This window comes from Gallinula chloropus (assembly GCF_964237585.1).
Source record: "Gallinula chloropus genome assembly, chromosome: 19".
In the NCBI taxonomy this organism is placed as follows: Eukaryota; Metazoa; Chordata; class Aves; order Gruiformes; family Rallidae; genus Gallinula; species Gallinula chloropus.
The window spans coordinates 4341519-4356968 of NC_140104.1; the positions used below are offsets into that span (position 1 = coordinate 4341519).

The window sequence follows — 15450 nt, forward strand, 5'->3', positions numbered from 1 at the left end:
TGAAGGTCCACTTGCCGTCTGCAGTTCCCACTGTCCGTGGGTTTTATTTGCAGCCCAGCTGCACACTCGTGGCCTTTGGGAGTGGGCTCAGAGGGACATCCCCCTCCCTGGGCTAGCTGTGGTCCAGGTGCCCGTTACACGGGTGAGGCCAGGGCTTCCCAAAGCCCAGCGCCCATTGCTGCGCCTGGGGTGGGAGCGGCTGCTCGGGGTGGGGTCTGTGGGATCGGACTTTGTGAGGTGCCCCAGCGAAGCGCTTGAGAGGTGTTTTGTGGTTAATTAAGGTTAATTACAGCGGAGGCTGAGGGTCTGCTCCCCTCAGGGCGGCACCAGCCCTGCCCTTTGCAGCCCTCGCTGAGGGTGGGGTGACCCAGGTCGGCCCAGAGCTGCGGAAGCTCCTCCCTGTCGTGTGCAGGGGCTCCCCCCGGGCGCTGCCGGGGCACAGAGGCTCTGGCGCCCGGTGCTGGGGGGCGGATGGAGGCCGCCCGCTACCCTCAGCGGCAGGAGCCTGGAGGGGCCCGGCCCGGCCGCGGCCCCGCCCGCCGCCAAGCGGCGCTGCCGCGCGGGGCGGGCCACTTCCCTCTCGGTGGTGCGGCGCACGCGGACGGTAGGAGCGGGGTGGAGGTGCCGGGCTCCACGCGTGTCCGCGCCCGCCCGGAGCCGCTGCCGCTCCGGGAGCCCCCCCAGCGGGCGGACCCGGCCTCGCCGTGCCTCTGGCGCCGCCCCGGCTTGGCGGGCGGGCTGCCGCTGGAGCCGAGCTCGCTGTTTCTCCTCCCCCGCGGCCGTGAGTGGTGCGGAGCCGCCTCCTGTCAGCTCCCGCGGGGAGGCCGCCGGTCCCTGCGCCCGCCCGGCCGCCGGTCGGGAAGGGCCTCAGGGTCACCAATGGAGCAAGTGCTCAAGCCCGGTGCGTGGCGGGCCGCGGCGCTGCCGCTCGCCAACTGCGGCCGGTGGCCGTGGGGGCTGCGGTACCGCTCCGCTGGGGAGCAGCGGCCCCCGGCAGCGGGCCTCCCGCAGGCCTCTCGGGCCGTGACCCGCTCCTCCGGCTCCCGTGGGGGCCAGGCCCCGCAGAAGCAGCCACGGCCTTGGGGCGAGAGAGGGGCCGGGCCGAGGCCGGGGAGCTCGGGAGGGGGTGGCTCCGCACAGGCGAGGAAGAGGCTGGGAGAGAAGCTTCTCTTCATCGAGAGGACTAAAGGCTCGGAGATCTTATTTGGGGTCGCACCGTGTTCCATGGCGCTCTCCCAGTCGAGAAGGGACCTGTTCCGGCTGTTCCTCAAGGAGGGCAGCGGCTCTCGGCAGCTCATCATGAGCGAGTTTGTCCTTCAGGCCATGGCCCAGGGAGTCCCTGTGCACCACATCACAAAGAGAGAGATGAACGCTCTTTGCAAGGGTGGGGTCCACCAGGGAGTTTGTTTGGAGGCCTCTCCTCTCCCTTTCAAGAGTTTGGAGGAAGACGAAAAGCCTGGCTTGGAGGACAAAGAGAATCTGAAGCAACAGTTGATCTGGCTGGTGTTGGAGCAGATCCAGGATCCCATGAACATGGGGGCACTGCTGCGCTCTGCATACTTCTTGGGGGTGGACAGAGTGGTGACAAGCCTGAGGAACAGGTATGGGTTTGGTTATCTGCTCCTTCAGCTTTTCTCTCCCTTTTCCCACTCGCTTCCAAGGAAGTTTCTCGCCTGCATTGCTCAGCTTTAGAGGGCTTTCAGGGCTGAGCTTCAGAGCAGGATGGGGCTAGCTGCTGCTTTGCATTGTGCTCGGCAGGGAGGCTGCAGGACGTGGTATTCCAGGCTGGTGTATAACCCCCTGGGTACTTTTTGGTTTAAGCTGTTCTTTGTTTCAGTTGTCCATCTGTGCAGAGAATTCCTTCAGTCTATTTCCTGGGGTAACTTCTGAGCTTTCCAAGGAAAATATGTCTATAGTGAGCAAAATCTTTGGTGGACTGGTTGAAACCGGGCTGCAGAGGGAGGAGAAGGAAATCCAGAAGCAAAAATGTTCTCATATGACACTTTTCCTTTCTTTTCTTTGCCTTGCAGCTGCCCCTTGACTCCAACAGTGAGCAAAGCTAGCTCTGGAGCTATGGAAGTCTTGGATGTCTACGGCACAGATGATATCCAGAGTTTCTTGAAGGTAGAACAATCTATAGGGTTGGTTTTATTTTCCTTTTCCTTTCAATAAACCTCAAATATTGCATGCATGGGAGAGAGGTTGTTTGCAGTGCCCTGTGCTCCTGCTCTGCATCCCTGCCTGCCGCCGCTGGTCTGTGCTGTCGGACCACGTGTGACAGTCCCATGCCGTGGGGTGACAGCCTGAGCGGTGGGCTTTTTCCTGGCGGATGGCGACAGCAGGATGCTGTCCAGGCTGCGAGCTCGGTAAGACAGGGACTGGCTCCCTTTCTCCCCGTTGGGTCTGGAGGTAGCGCTGCAGCCTGCAGCAGGTCTCGCCTGGTGTGCTGTGGAGTCAGCATCCCAGGGCCCAGGCACACGATGGCAGCATTGGGCAGCCTTTGGAGCAAGGGAGAGAGGAGAAACCAAGGCTGGTGGGAGCCGCTGGGAATCTTTCAACGTTGTAACCATGCGGCGAGGTGAGATTTGGCCCTTCGCAGAACAACCTGCAAAAGGACAGGGAATGCTCTTGGAAAAACGTGATTTAAACCACACTCATCATGCGGGGGATCCCTCAGATCTGTGGGAGCACAGGTCCAGCACAGGGTGTGGGGGCAGAGCCAGCAGACCCCTCAGGGGAACAGAGGCACCTCCAGGGTCGCTGCGTGCCCGTGTCCCTTTACAGACGAGCTCCTTATAGTGAGGAGGCCGAGCTCAAGGTAAGCCTGGACTTACCCCACCTAGCACTGGAAAACCCTTGTCCAGCTGTACTACAGTAGGTCTGGGGCAGCTGGAGCTCTGGGTGATGGTGAAATGAAAGATATAGGAAATACATCGATATTTAATTGAAACAGCTGGAAGAATGGCTCTGTTACTGTAAAGCTTGAGTTATTAACATTTTGAGCCATTGCAGCAGTTCATTTAATTGGACCCAGATTCCCTGGCCTAACCCTTGGCATTGCCTGGCTGGTGTAAATTTGATATAACGTCATGTAAAAAGTGCCAATTTCCCAGGAAATGAAGCTGGCAAGAAGCAGTGGCTCTTTCATTGTTAAAATGGATTTCCAAGACAAATAATTAAGGCTCTTTTTACTCGGGCACAAGAGGGAAGGCTGGTTCTGTGGTGATGTGCAGCGCTGAGCGTGGAGTGCCCTGCCTTTTGTATTGAGCAGGGGGTTTTGGCACCTGAGTTTGGAAATGTGTGCTCTGAAGATGTTACTGTGGGCTTCTGGTGGCTCAGCCTGCACTTGAGAACTTCCCCTGCATCGCTGGGTGGATTAGCTTTATGCTAATTTGTTTAACACTACTCTTTTTGTCTGCTTTCCTGGCAAAAAACCTTCCTACAACTCTCATATGGGCAAAAGGAAAAAAAAAAAAGGCTTTTCAGTTGCTGTTTGTTTGCTTGCTGAACTGGAATAAACAGCAGAAAGAAAATTACCTTTTTTTTAATTCTTTTTTTAATTAAATCAAGGTTTGTGTGGGGTATGTGGAAGACTTTGGTGTGAAAAACTCAAGGGATGCTAAAAAACCTCAGAAAAAACGTTGGCTTAACTGGAAAGATTTTTTTTTTTTAAGAAAAATGTGTTTGTATACACAACTTAATTTCTTTTTAGGCTTGAAAAATAGACAATGTTTTTAACATTTGTTTTCTTTTCCCTTTCTAGGCAAAAACTGCAGAAGGCTGGGAAGTCGTGGGAACGGTCGCCAAGCCTGAGGATGTGGAGAATGTTCCTGTCATCAGTTGCTTGGAATTTCGGTGGAGTAGACCTGTTATTATAGTAATAGGTATTTCACCTTGCAGAGCTCTGGGCTTGGTGGAAGCATGTGTGCAAGGGGATGGTGAGGGTGATGCTTCATTCCAAAGGTAGTTGTGGGTCTGTTCTGTTACATCCATCCTGCTTTGGTCTGGAAAAAAGAGAAACTGAGGAAAGAATATTAGAAGGACCTGGCTGCAAGTGAAATGGGCACCTAGAAGAAGAGGGGGAGCAGAGAAACCTCCCAGTAGGAATGGAAAAGACAAACCAGTTTGTGTAGATGAACAGGAGTTCAGTCGCTGCACAGGGTCAGTCGTGTTTCCTCTTAAAAAAACCCCTCAGGAATATGTATCTCCATGCCCAGGTCTGGAAAGAAGCATGAGGAGCTGTTGCTGGGCATGGTCTGAGCACAAAGGTGGGCTTTGTGGTGCAGAGACCACCACAGAGACCACTCAGGGGCTGCTTTTGTACTCCAAGGAGAAGGCAGGAGCTGTGGCTGCTGCACTATCAGCAGGAAGAGCAGGTGCAGCCTCCTCCCTGCCAGACCTGTGTGCTGTTTGAGCCATGGGTGCTGCTTCCCAAGCACCTAAACTGAGTGATTCCTTCAGGGCCCTCTGCTTCTCCTGTGTCTTTGTGTAGAGGATACTTGCAAGGCAAGTTGTAGGCAGAGTTTGGGGTTGTGCAGCCTCCCAGAAGGTGAAGGAAAAGGGAGTAATGGCCTCGTGGCAGCTAGAGAAAGAAATTCATCTGGGAATTCCTGCTCTAGGCACCCTCGTGTGGCCATGCCCTAGCCCCCCACTTTGTGTCACCTGGCACCAGGGCTGGTTTGAGCTTTTTCACTTGGAAGTAGTGTCGTGCTGGCGATGAGCCATCGAGGGGCTGTAATCCTGCCCCGTGCTGCGGTTTTCTTGGCTCCGAAGACATCCCTTTAATTAAAATGTTTATTGAACTCCTAGAAATACTGACAAGACAACACTGCAAATCTGGCATCTCTACAAGATGTGTGGAGCTATATTGTAAAGGGAGTAGGGAGCCTGGCAGCCCTGCTGATGGACCACAAAGAAATGCATCCCAGAAACGATGACAACACCAGGAGAAAGGAAGGGGGTGAAAGTGGCAGTGGTGTCGTTACCTTGAATTATGAGAGATTTCTCCAGGAAAAAGTCCAAATATCCTTTTGTCAAGGGAGATTGGAGGCTGATTGGTAGATGCATGAGGAGAGCTCCCGGACCTTGCAGCAGTAATGATTTCAACTCTCTGCTGAGCACTAACTCTTCGCTGAAAAGAAAATTGAACATTACAGTCATCTGATGCTGGGGTTTGTTTGAAGAAACGTCCTAGATCTGAATATGTAGCATACCTGCAGCCACAAACACAGAGCAGCAGGGATAATTTAGCACAGCAGTGAGCTTCCCAGATTGTCTTGTGAGTTAAGCGTTTGCAGACTGGAATTCACCCTCCTGGCATCCTCGCTGGCTTGGCAGAGAGTGATTTGGACAGTCCAGCTTAATGTTGTCTGCACTGGAGTCGTTGCTGGAGGTGACAGGCAGGCTGGCTGCCCTGCAGACGAGCCTTGTGAGTGCAGGAACAGATTGGGAGCAGTTTAGGTGTCTGAGCGTGAAGAGTTTCTGGGTAATTTGTTCTTTTTAGGTGGTTCAGTCTTTAGCTTGGGGTTGGAATTGGGGGTTTTAGTGAGATGCTCATTCTGTGTATCTCTCTGTGCTGCCAGCACGGTGGCTGCTGCTGGGAGATGAACTTCCCACACTGGAAACTGTACTTGTGACCATGGTGTTAATTATAACCAGGGCAGGAGACCTGTGGCATCTAAGGCTGGTCTGTGAGGCTGGTCAGAGAGGGCCAAAGCTGAGAGACAGAAGTCAGAGATCTGAAGTGGGAAGTAGTTTGTTCACCAGTATTAACTAGGAGTTAGTATGACTCACTCAATACTCCATCCCTCATATCACACTCTGCAAGTCTTTTTGCCCTGAATTTATGGTTCCTAATTATTTTAAGCAGCCAGAGCTATAAAAAAAAAGCTTTGTAAAAGCTAGAAGCAAAATTGCTGCCTTTGTTAAGAATCTTTAGGCCCTTATCAGGGAGAGGAGAGGATTGCTTCAGGAGCCATGGCACCTCTGGCAGCTACTGCTGTCCCAGTTGGAGAGACCCAGGGGAGTGGTTTGAGAGGCTCAGGAGGCAAATACAGCCATAAGTTGTAAAACTTTTCTGTGTTAAATCAGGAAGAAGTAGGATAGCTTTTTTAAAAAAATCTATTTTAATTTTTTTTTTTTGGTTCTTGAAGCATCCCTAGAGAGCCAGAGTCAAGTGATGAAGAGGAAGGCCAGGCTGTGGGAGGCCTGGCTTCAATCCTGGTGCCACCCAGCATTCCCTTGGCTAACTCTCCCAGGCTTTGCCTGCACTGCTGGCTTATGGCAGGGAGAAAATAATGGTTGGGGTGGGACTTGGCTGTTCTTCTGGTTCCTTTACATCAGCCAAAGGATGCTTGTCCCAGTATGGCTTGCTTCTTGTGGGAAGGTGATGGAAGATTACCCAAAGCATTCTTTTCCTTATGCAAAACAGATCCTGATGGTAGGGTGAGGCCAGAAAAACGAGCTTGGGGATAACGGCACGTTCCTACCCTGTGTGGTCAGAGGGGTGTCACACAGATGAGCACACAGTGCCTGCTGGGGACACAACAGGAGGGATTTTGTGGCCACTCAGCCAAGCAAGGAGCTTGTTCTCTTTACAGAGGAGTCAGTCTCCAGGCACAGAAAGTACCTGGAGCATCTATGTACCCTGTGAAAATTCGAGGGAAGTTCCAGTTAGCTGAGCAAGGCCGTGGTAGCAGCACTGGTCATGCAGCACTGGCCAAGCAGTGCTGTCCCTGGATGAGTCTGGGGTTCAGCTGGGCTCTGGGTGAGGCTCTTGAAGGGGAACGTTTGGCCTCCACCATACTGAGCTGCTTTTGTCAGAGGGCAGCACGTCTGTGGAGTGAGCTGGGTATTCTTGCAGCAGTGTAGCTGCCTGGGTAGCTCTAAATAATGAAGGTGGAAGAATTCTTTGGGGAGCTGAGCGGGCTGGGAGGTCTGTGGTCTTCTGCATTCTCACTTGTCTGCGCACAGGATTGTTTAAAGCCTCTCCCTTTCCATTTCCCTTTGTGACAGTGTGAGTCAAACAACTACTAATGACCTGGGATAGATTTCAACTCTGTTTCACTGGTGTATCAGCCCAAACATATCAGGGCTGCTGGATGGTTTAACAACTAATCAATTGAAGCCTCTGGTTAAACTGTCTGCATTCACAAGGCCTGGCTGGTGGTACCACATGCTGCGGAGGCGGAACCCCAGGCTCTCCATAGGGATGGGGGGTTTGCTGGGATGGGTGGAGGAGGCCTGTGACCTCTGGTCTGCCCTGTTCCTCTGGCAGCAGCCCGTGTATGTGGACAGGGGGTTGCTTGTGCAGGGGGTCTTTGCACTCAGGCTACGAGTCTCTGAGCTGTGTGTGCACAGATACTCCTCAAAAACGCTTTGGATACTCGAGAATGGCTCTGGGAAGGTTGGAGTGAGCTGGGAAGGGGGAGGGCAGGCAGGTAAGGTGCCCGTCTCGCCTCTGGTTGGTACCTCATGGCTGCTGCTGCATGGAAGCTGGTGAGGTTAGGGGCAAGGGCTGTACTTGGGCTGGGGGGAAAGGGATGTGGCAGCAGCTGTGAGCAGACCCAAGCACTGTCTTTGTTCTGCAGGTAACGAAGGCGACGGACTTTCCCTGGAGACGCAGCTCTTGTGCCATCGGATGCTGTCCATACCCCCTGGCAGGGTGCTTCATCCTGGGATCGAGTCACTGAACGTCTCTGTTGCTACTGGTAAAAACAGTTCTGATAGACAACAGCATCGTAGTCAAAACTTCTGTATTTAAGATCCAACAAACATCCAGGCCTGCAGAACAATTTTCTTGTGGTTTATGAAAAGATCTCATATTTAAATTCCATTTTCCTTCCCTACAGGTATTTTCCTGCACTCCATCTGCAGCCAAAAGCTGAGGCACAGTGATTGAATGGGGTTTTTTTATCTGGTGTGGGAATCTGCTGGCATTCCGAGGCTGTGCCCTGTTGGTGTGGATGTGGCAGTGCCCTTCCCAGCCTCATCACCATCCCTGCAAGATACTGGGAGAACCCCCCTGACCCGAGCTGCGCCGTGGCTGACACGTGGTACTGCCAGAAGAACGGCTGAAGTCAGACACCTGCAGGTACCCAGTCACACCTCCCACTGCACCTCAGAGGAGCGGCTGTGAGGAAGGGAGGCACAGCCAAATTTTCAAAGCAGAGTGCCAAATCCTTCCAATTTTGCAGTGAAACACCCAGTGATGGCCATGAGCGTCGTGCTTGTTGCACGGGGTGCTTTGCCCATCGCTCGCGCTGTAGGTGAGAGGTGGTGCTGCCCCTGGGAGCAGCTGTGCCCACCCTGTGCCCTTTGACCCCTTAGCAGCTGGTGATAACCAGGTATGACTCAGGGCTGCTCAGCAGCGATTCCTTTGCAAGGTAATTTGGGGTTTCTGTGTTGTGTGTTGCTGCTGGAGCGTCTGGAATCACATTGTATTGTGGGTCTGCAGCCCTGCCAAAGCACAGCCATGAGCTGTAGGGGGGCACAAGGCAGCAGCCCATCGAAATAAAGCCTCTGTAAGGAGTGGTTGCAGTCTTGACTCCATCCTTTCTGTGTCATCCATGAATCCAGATTGTGAGTAGTACTGAACACTTCCCTCAGGTGGGGAGGGGAATCGTCCTCTTGTCCTCTTCTTCCAGGGAAGTTTCCTTTCCATGCAGGGCCTGATCTTACTGGATGCTGAGCTGCCCCAGTGCTGACAGCATGGGAGAGGGCCAGGGTGCCTTCGTTTCCAAATATCCTGGTTGAAAACCAGGCTGGCTAAATTATTGAGAATCAAATGAACATTATCACTTACCACCTTAATTATTTTATTTAGCTGCTGTGGCCCTCTGCATAGGATTCCTCATTAACACTTAATTTACAGTGCCCTTTAGGGATAATTTCAAACAATTCAGCTTAGTCTCCTCCTTCCCCCCCCCCCTTCCAAATGAACAAGTAAATCACTCAGAGTGACTAATTAGGACTTTCCTTTGAGCTAAATGAAGTCTGGATGTGGAGGTTTTTCAGATGTGTCCCTGGGAGGCCCTGGCCTGGTGGTGCTGTGGGTGGGAGTGGGAGACCCTGAGCTGCATCTGCCCTTTTTCCCCCTCTCCTGTGGAAAAAGAGAACCCCCAAATCCCGCCCCTCACCTCCCCTCAGGTGCTATGCCTGGGCTTAAGGTGAGTGGCTCCCAGTAACAGTGACTGGTCCATTGCTGGGGCTGGAGCTCTGGGCAAGGGGAATGCTTGGAATTTGCAGCTGAAGGTGTGTTTCAGTGCTGAAATTAAAGACCCGCGGGCCAGGGAGGCTGCAGGGCACCCCCACCCCCTCGAGAGCTGATCCCAGCAGTGGGTTCCCGGCAGAGGGTGCCCGTGGCTCAGATTTGCTCCTGTTTGCAGAGGGAAGCCGGCGCTTGGGGCTAACTGAATCCTTCCTTTGCAGCAGCAGGGATGAGGATAAAGCCATTTCTTTATTCCTGACCCATAGGTAAGTATATATATATTTTTTTTTTCCAATGCCACAGGAACTGCTGTTTCTCCTTTCATTTATTTGAGCTGTACTTTAACAGAGGAAGCACCTTGCCTGTGGTAGGGAAAGCAGGGCGCTGCGGGACTGCACTTGGCTCTGCTGCTCACCTCCCCTAAAGAGGCAGCAGGTGAGTAATGATGGAGTAGCTACTTTACTTCTGGAAGCTTCCCACAAAGCTCTGTGGGTGCCCACAGTGGTTCTGGGATGGGGTGAGTGAGGTGGATTCAAGGTCCCACAGTTGCTTGTCCATCAGTCCAGCACCCATCCCAACTCCCTCCTGAATCCCTCCTGACAGCCACTGTATCCACACAGCACCTCACCTGGACTCTGGAGTATCAGAGGTGGCTTTTTGGGAGCTGCATGAGGCTTGAAGAGACAGGATTTTGCCTTTGTAACTAAGGCTGCAGCTCCTTTTTTTTAGCTTGGGAGCTGCACTACAGGCTTCTCCATGCACAGTAAATCCCGCTCCTCACACCTCTGCTGCTTGTAGGTACCTTTTGGCCCTGGGATGTCACTCTGCTGTCACCCAGCTGGCTTTCCCATGGTTCCACCTCCTCCTCCAGCCCCAGCTTCATCCCGCTTCGGGCTGAGGTCGGTGAGGAGCCACAGGCACCTCTACTCACACCTTTGGAGATGGAGTTTTGTGTGCTGTGCGGTTTGCCCCTGATCTAATAAATGTGATCCATTAATTGGATCATTGCCTGCTTCTCCAGTTAATTTCCTGGATATTTTTAAATGTTAAAATGTAGTTTTTATAGTCTTTCATTATTTTTAGCCTTAAGCTTGACTATAATCGCCCCTGTAATGTAACTGTAAAAAACTCCCAGCTTTATATCATAAAGGAGGACATTAATTGTCATTTTTTGTGTACATCAGCAAGATCAAAACACACTCCCTGATTACTTCTGTTTGTACACACAGGCTCTTTGATATTTAGATATGAATAAAGTGCGTGTGTGTGTAATTTGAAAGTCAATTCTTCCCTCCCTGCTGCTCGTCGTGGATTTCCTTTCAGCAGCTTATTTACCAAATTGGTTTTTAAATTTTAGTAATCGCCTTTCCAAATTGATTTATCAATAGTCAAAGTGTCACTGAGCACGGTGGCTAAGTATTTGTCCTCCTTGGGTCAGAAGATGCCCCCCATGTCTTGGCCTTTTTATCCTCAGATGCGGGTGAACACAAATCTCTTCATCCCCCCAGAATCGACTCTGGGGTGACACGGCTGCAGGAAATGCTCAGCCCGTGCCCCACATCCCACTTTTGTGTGCAGGTTATTGATACCACCAAAAAAATCATGCTCCATCAGATCCATCAGTGGGGTCCTAGTGAGGTTCCCTGAGGGGCTTTGGGATGGAGAAACACCTTCTTTGTCCTCACAAAGCTGGAGGAACCCGTGGCTGGAGGGCACAGCGCTGTCCTGGGGCTGGAAATACCATCCAAGGGACACCTTCCTCGCCGGCGGTGGGGAATCCTCCGCCGCGCCGCAGCCCCGCTCCGAGTTTGTAAATGTAATCAACCTTGAGGTCTTGTTACTTCCACAGGTGCAATTAACATTACCATCTGCTAATCCGTGATTAATGATGTTTACAAATATGCTACAACATGTTAAAATGTGCCGGCACTTTGTTGTGTGGGTTGGGTTGGGGTGGGTTTTTTCCCTTTCTCTTTTCCCCCCCCCCCTTCTCCCCATTACAGCATCGCAGGGGGAGCGGCACAGGAGGGATTTCCCAGCTGAGGGCTCCCCGTACCCCACTCTTAATTCACAGACATTTGATTTTCCTTATTTAAAAGCGCTGTTAAAGCTCCAGCTGTAGGAATGACGAGTTCAAACCTGAAGGTCAGTGCTGCTAAATGGGATTTAATTGCCCAGGGTGGGGGGGTTGAGGTACAAACCTGATGAATCCAAATAACAAAACTTTGTGGGGTGCAACATATGGTGCAGGTTAAAGGAAATTTTTATCCCTCATCCCACTACTGATGTGCTAATGGGCTGGCAGCCTTTGCTTTGGGTCTGATATCGATGCGGAGTCTTAATAACACCATGCAGGAATATTGTGGAGGGGGGTGTGATTTTAAAAAGAGAAAAAAAAAGTGTTTTCTATTAAGTGCCTTTTTCTTCTTAGCACGGGGAGGAATGCATTGTGTTGCCACCGTATGTCCTCCAGATCTAGGTTACGTGTAATTGCTCGGTAATTGGGAGAACCATGTAAAAGCCATGGTATTTGCCAGTAAACCCTCCTAAGTTACCATGAAATTGAAGTGTGATATTTATTCTGTACAAAACTCGCTGCCCAAGTACCGCATGTGATCAGGTTTGGTGACTGTGGAGGTGTTTCTGGCTCGGGTTTTGTGCTGGCACCATCCCAGGGACTGGCGAAGGGGTCAGCACAGGAGACAGGGAGGGCATCTTCCTTCAGGGATGATGCTTTAACCTCCTTTGGGCTTCATCCTTGGGATTACTGAAGGGATTTAGAGGCCCAGTGCAAAATGACAGAGGTTTTGGTGGTAGCTGAAGGCATTTTCAATGGGTGTGCGAATACTCACGATGCTTACAAGGGGTTCTGAAGCCTCTGGAGGTAAGAGTGTGTTGGTACACCAGGGATACATCCTCGAGCTGCCCATGGTATAGCCTCTCCTTAAGTAGGATGTCCAAAACTGCTCCCACCTTGGCAATTTTCACAGTTTAACCATGATGCTTGTTCAGAGGCCTCCAGCCCCATGCGTGTGAGGAGCCTCCTCTTTGGGATTTCCCTCTGAGGGAGGTTTTTGGTGTGAAACAACTGGGTGGGTTGCGTGATCCTTCCTCATCCCCTGCAGGACTAATTGCCTCGCTTATGGTCGACAGTTTTAGGTACTGTCAAGACATAATGATGTGCCATGGATTGATGCAAACCTAAACCTGCCAAGTTCTTATTTTTTTTCCCCCATTGGCCTGTTCCTGAAGCTGCAAACTCAGTACCTGGGGAGCTGGAGCTCAGCTGTCTTCTCTGAAGATCCGAACTCCAGTGACATCCCGCGTGTCCCACAGATCCATCCCCGATGCTGCCACATCCCCTTCTGCAGAAGGGAGCTGTACCGCCTGCATTTGGGTGTAAAGGTTCATTCTGAACCTTTTTAAAGCTGCCACCAAAAGGTTTGTAGAAAGCCCATGGGGTTACTGACGTGTCTGAACACCCAGGTATGGGGAGAGGGGGCAGGCTCGGTCCTGTGGAGCAGCTTGGGGTGACCAGCACTGCTGAGGGCTGGGAGGGCTTTGTGTTGAGGCCCCCATGTCTATAGAAATCATCAGCGCTTCTCCAGCGTTAACTGATTACAGGAGCAATTGCTGCCTGCTTCTGCAGGAGGCGATGAATAGTAAAATGATGTTTTCCCTCCTCTCCTCTTCCCATCGCCCAACATGGCAACACTTTTCCTGGTTTTGAAAGCTGTGGCTGCAGATGGGCCTTTCCCTTCCTGCTCCCAGGTGTCAGGCTGACTTCCCCCCCATTTGCAGGCTTGGCTGGGCACCCCGGTACAGATCCAGCCCCTTGCTGCCAGCTCAGCTCCCCTCAGTTCCAGTGAGGAGAGGTCCAGCTTTTCCATTCGGGATCGTTCCTGGCATCCCATGGGCAGCAGCAGTTTGCCCACGGGCAGTTTGGGACCCCAGACCAAGCTGCTTGGCATGGCCCCATCCCTGTCTGCTGAGGATGGAGCACGCCAGTGCCATAACACAGTCTCAGGGTGACCCCCCCTGCTCCCCAGAAGCGTGGAGGAGGAATGGGAGACCAGTCAAAAGCGAGGGGGGGTGTGAGAGCGGCGCGCGGGGTTCACTTGCCCAGTGGGACAAGGGAGCTGGTGGTGTCTGGCAGCGGCTTCGCAGCTTTGCCAACCCTCATTAGCACCTTCCAGCTTGTTCCAACTGCACCCCGAGTCCTTCCTGGAGATTGCATCTGTGCCTAATACGCATTTTTATATAAACAAGGGTGCTAAATGGCCTCTCCGTTCCCTCCTTAATGCCTTTTTTAATGGAAGGTCCTGAATTAAGAACATATATATATATATATATATGCCTGTAAGAATTTTCTAAGTGATATTGAAAACCTATTGTAAACCAGGATTTCTCCTTGCAAAATTATTTTAATGAGGTTCCAGTTTATTTTCTGGCTATATTTTACTTATTTAATCCTCCAGAGGGGTTTTTTCAGAGGCAGCATCTCATTTTCAATGCAACTATTCTTAACATCAGGGAAAACTGCCTTCCTGAAATGCATGAAGGGGAAGGGAAAGGAAAAAAAAAAAAAAAGAACCAGAGGAAGATGTACGAGATAAGAATAAACTTGAAAAGCTTTGAGGTGGTTTATGGCTTCTCTTGAAAGAATAACAGTTCATGTATTTTTGTTATGGTGTGGTTTAATGATGCTTGCAGAGAAAAGATAAGGTAGAAATGGAAATATAAAATTAAACCAGCAAAGTGAATGTGATTATTTTAGTTACTAGTATTACCTGGGGAAAACGCTCTCGGGGTTTTTTATCTAGACTAAATATTTGCTTTTCTGAAAGGGAAGGCCCTCTGCATCTCCTGGCACGAGGGTGGGAAGATGTATTTTCCTGTGGTCCAACAACATGGAGAGGATGTGGTGTCTCTGCCAGAGCCCCAGCCACCAACAGCCCCCACAGCAGGTTCATCACGGGTTTCAGCCAGGGTTGTGACCCCCCTGGGCCTTTGCCACCTCACCCGTGTTGGCGTCTGTGCCACTGCATCACCACGGGCATCCCCAGGGTGTGTGGGAGTGATGGGAAGGGATAGTGGGACCTGATTCCCAGTGACTGGGTGTAACTGGGGGCTTTGTGCGTGTTCTGGAGGGCCCTCCTCACCCTGGAGCTGGGCATGGCTAATCCCCAGGGCAGCACGGTCCTGTCCTTTGCTGTGGCATCCCATCTATCCTATGCCATCCCACGTGTGCTATGCCAGCCATCCCATCCCATCCATCCTATGCCATCCCACCTGTGCTATGCCAGCCATCCCATCCCATCCATCCTATGCCATCCAGCCTGTGTTGTGCCATCCCATCTGTGCCGTGCCATCCCATCCCTCCCCTCTCATTCCACCCCACCCATCCCCACCTCCACCCCCATCCCCAGCTGTGAGTGCAGAGCCGGGGACCCCCTGCTGCAAAGAGCCCAAAATCTATAATACCCCCCCCAAACCAAGAGCTCTTGCCTTCCCTGAGCAGCTCTGCACATTGCTGAGCGATCATGGGATTGTACCAGCCGTGCAGTGTGATGGGGACTCGATGGCACCAGCCAAATCTCAAGTTGGCTCAGGCACAATGGGCAGGACCCCGGCTGAGAGTGGGCGATGGCCCCCGAGCATCCTGGTCCTGCCGCCGTCGGAGGAGCCCCGCCGCTGGCCGGGTCGCGAGAGGTAAGCTCACTGATGAATTAAGCCTGACATGTGGCCTTGAGCTTCGCTGGGTAGTTAATTTTTCAATTTCTTTCATGGATCTGGAATAGCCAAGAGTTTGTTTATAATTAAAGTACTTGAAGATTTATACTTTAATTCAAATAGCTGAAAAGAAGCAGTTTCTGTGTAGGTTTCTTCACTATCAGAATCTAAAACAGATTATTATGTAAATTTTTTCGATCCTAAATTCATTATAATATTCAATTTCAGGAAATGCTCTTGACCATCTGCTGCTGCTCTAAGAAATGAGTCTTGGAGGTTGTTTACTCTCAGAAATATTGTAGGTATTTAGGGTAGATCACCGCAGAGCATAAGGGCAAGGTACGGGTTTCGGAGCCTGGTTATATAAACCCATAGTGCTGATGCCACTGAGCTAAGCGAGTCAGAAAGCACATCCTCCACAGTGGCAGAGGCTGTGCCAGTGTCCTGGCTCCTCCCAGCTCTTCCCACTGGTGACATCCCCTGCCCCATCTGCAGTGCTGCCCCATCTA

General features: G+C 51.7%; 1 protein-coding gene across 1 annotated transcript; it reads left to right on the forward strand.

Annotated features, from left to right (window-relative positions):
* Positions 1 to 879: 879 nt before the first annotated feature.
* On the forward strand, positions 880 to 8511 carry MRM1 (mitochondrial rRNA methyltransferase 1; the record flags this gene model as incomplete). Its single annotated transcript, XM_084273156.1, has 5 exons — positions 880 to 1601; positions 2031 to 2124; positions 3764 to 3884; positions 7590 to 7709; positions 7851 to 8511. The coding sequence occupies 5 exons, from the start codon at positions 880 to 882 to the stop codon at positions 7898 to 7900; spliced, it is 1107 nt and encodes a 368-aa protein (XP_084129282.1). The 3' UTR covers positions 7901 to 8511.
* Positions 8512 to 15450: the final 6939 nt, after the last annotated feature.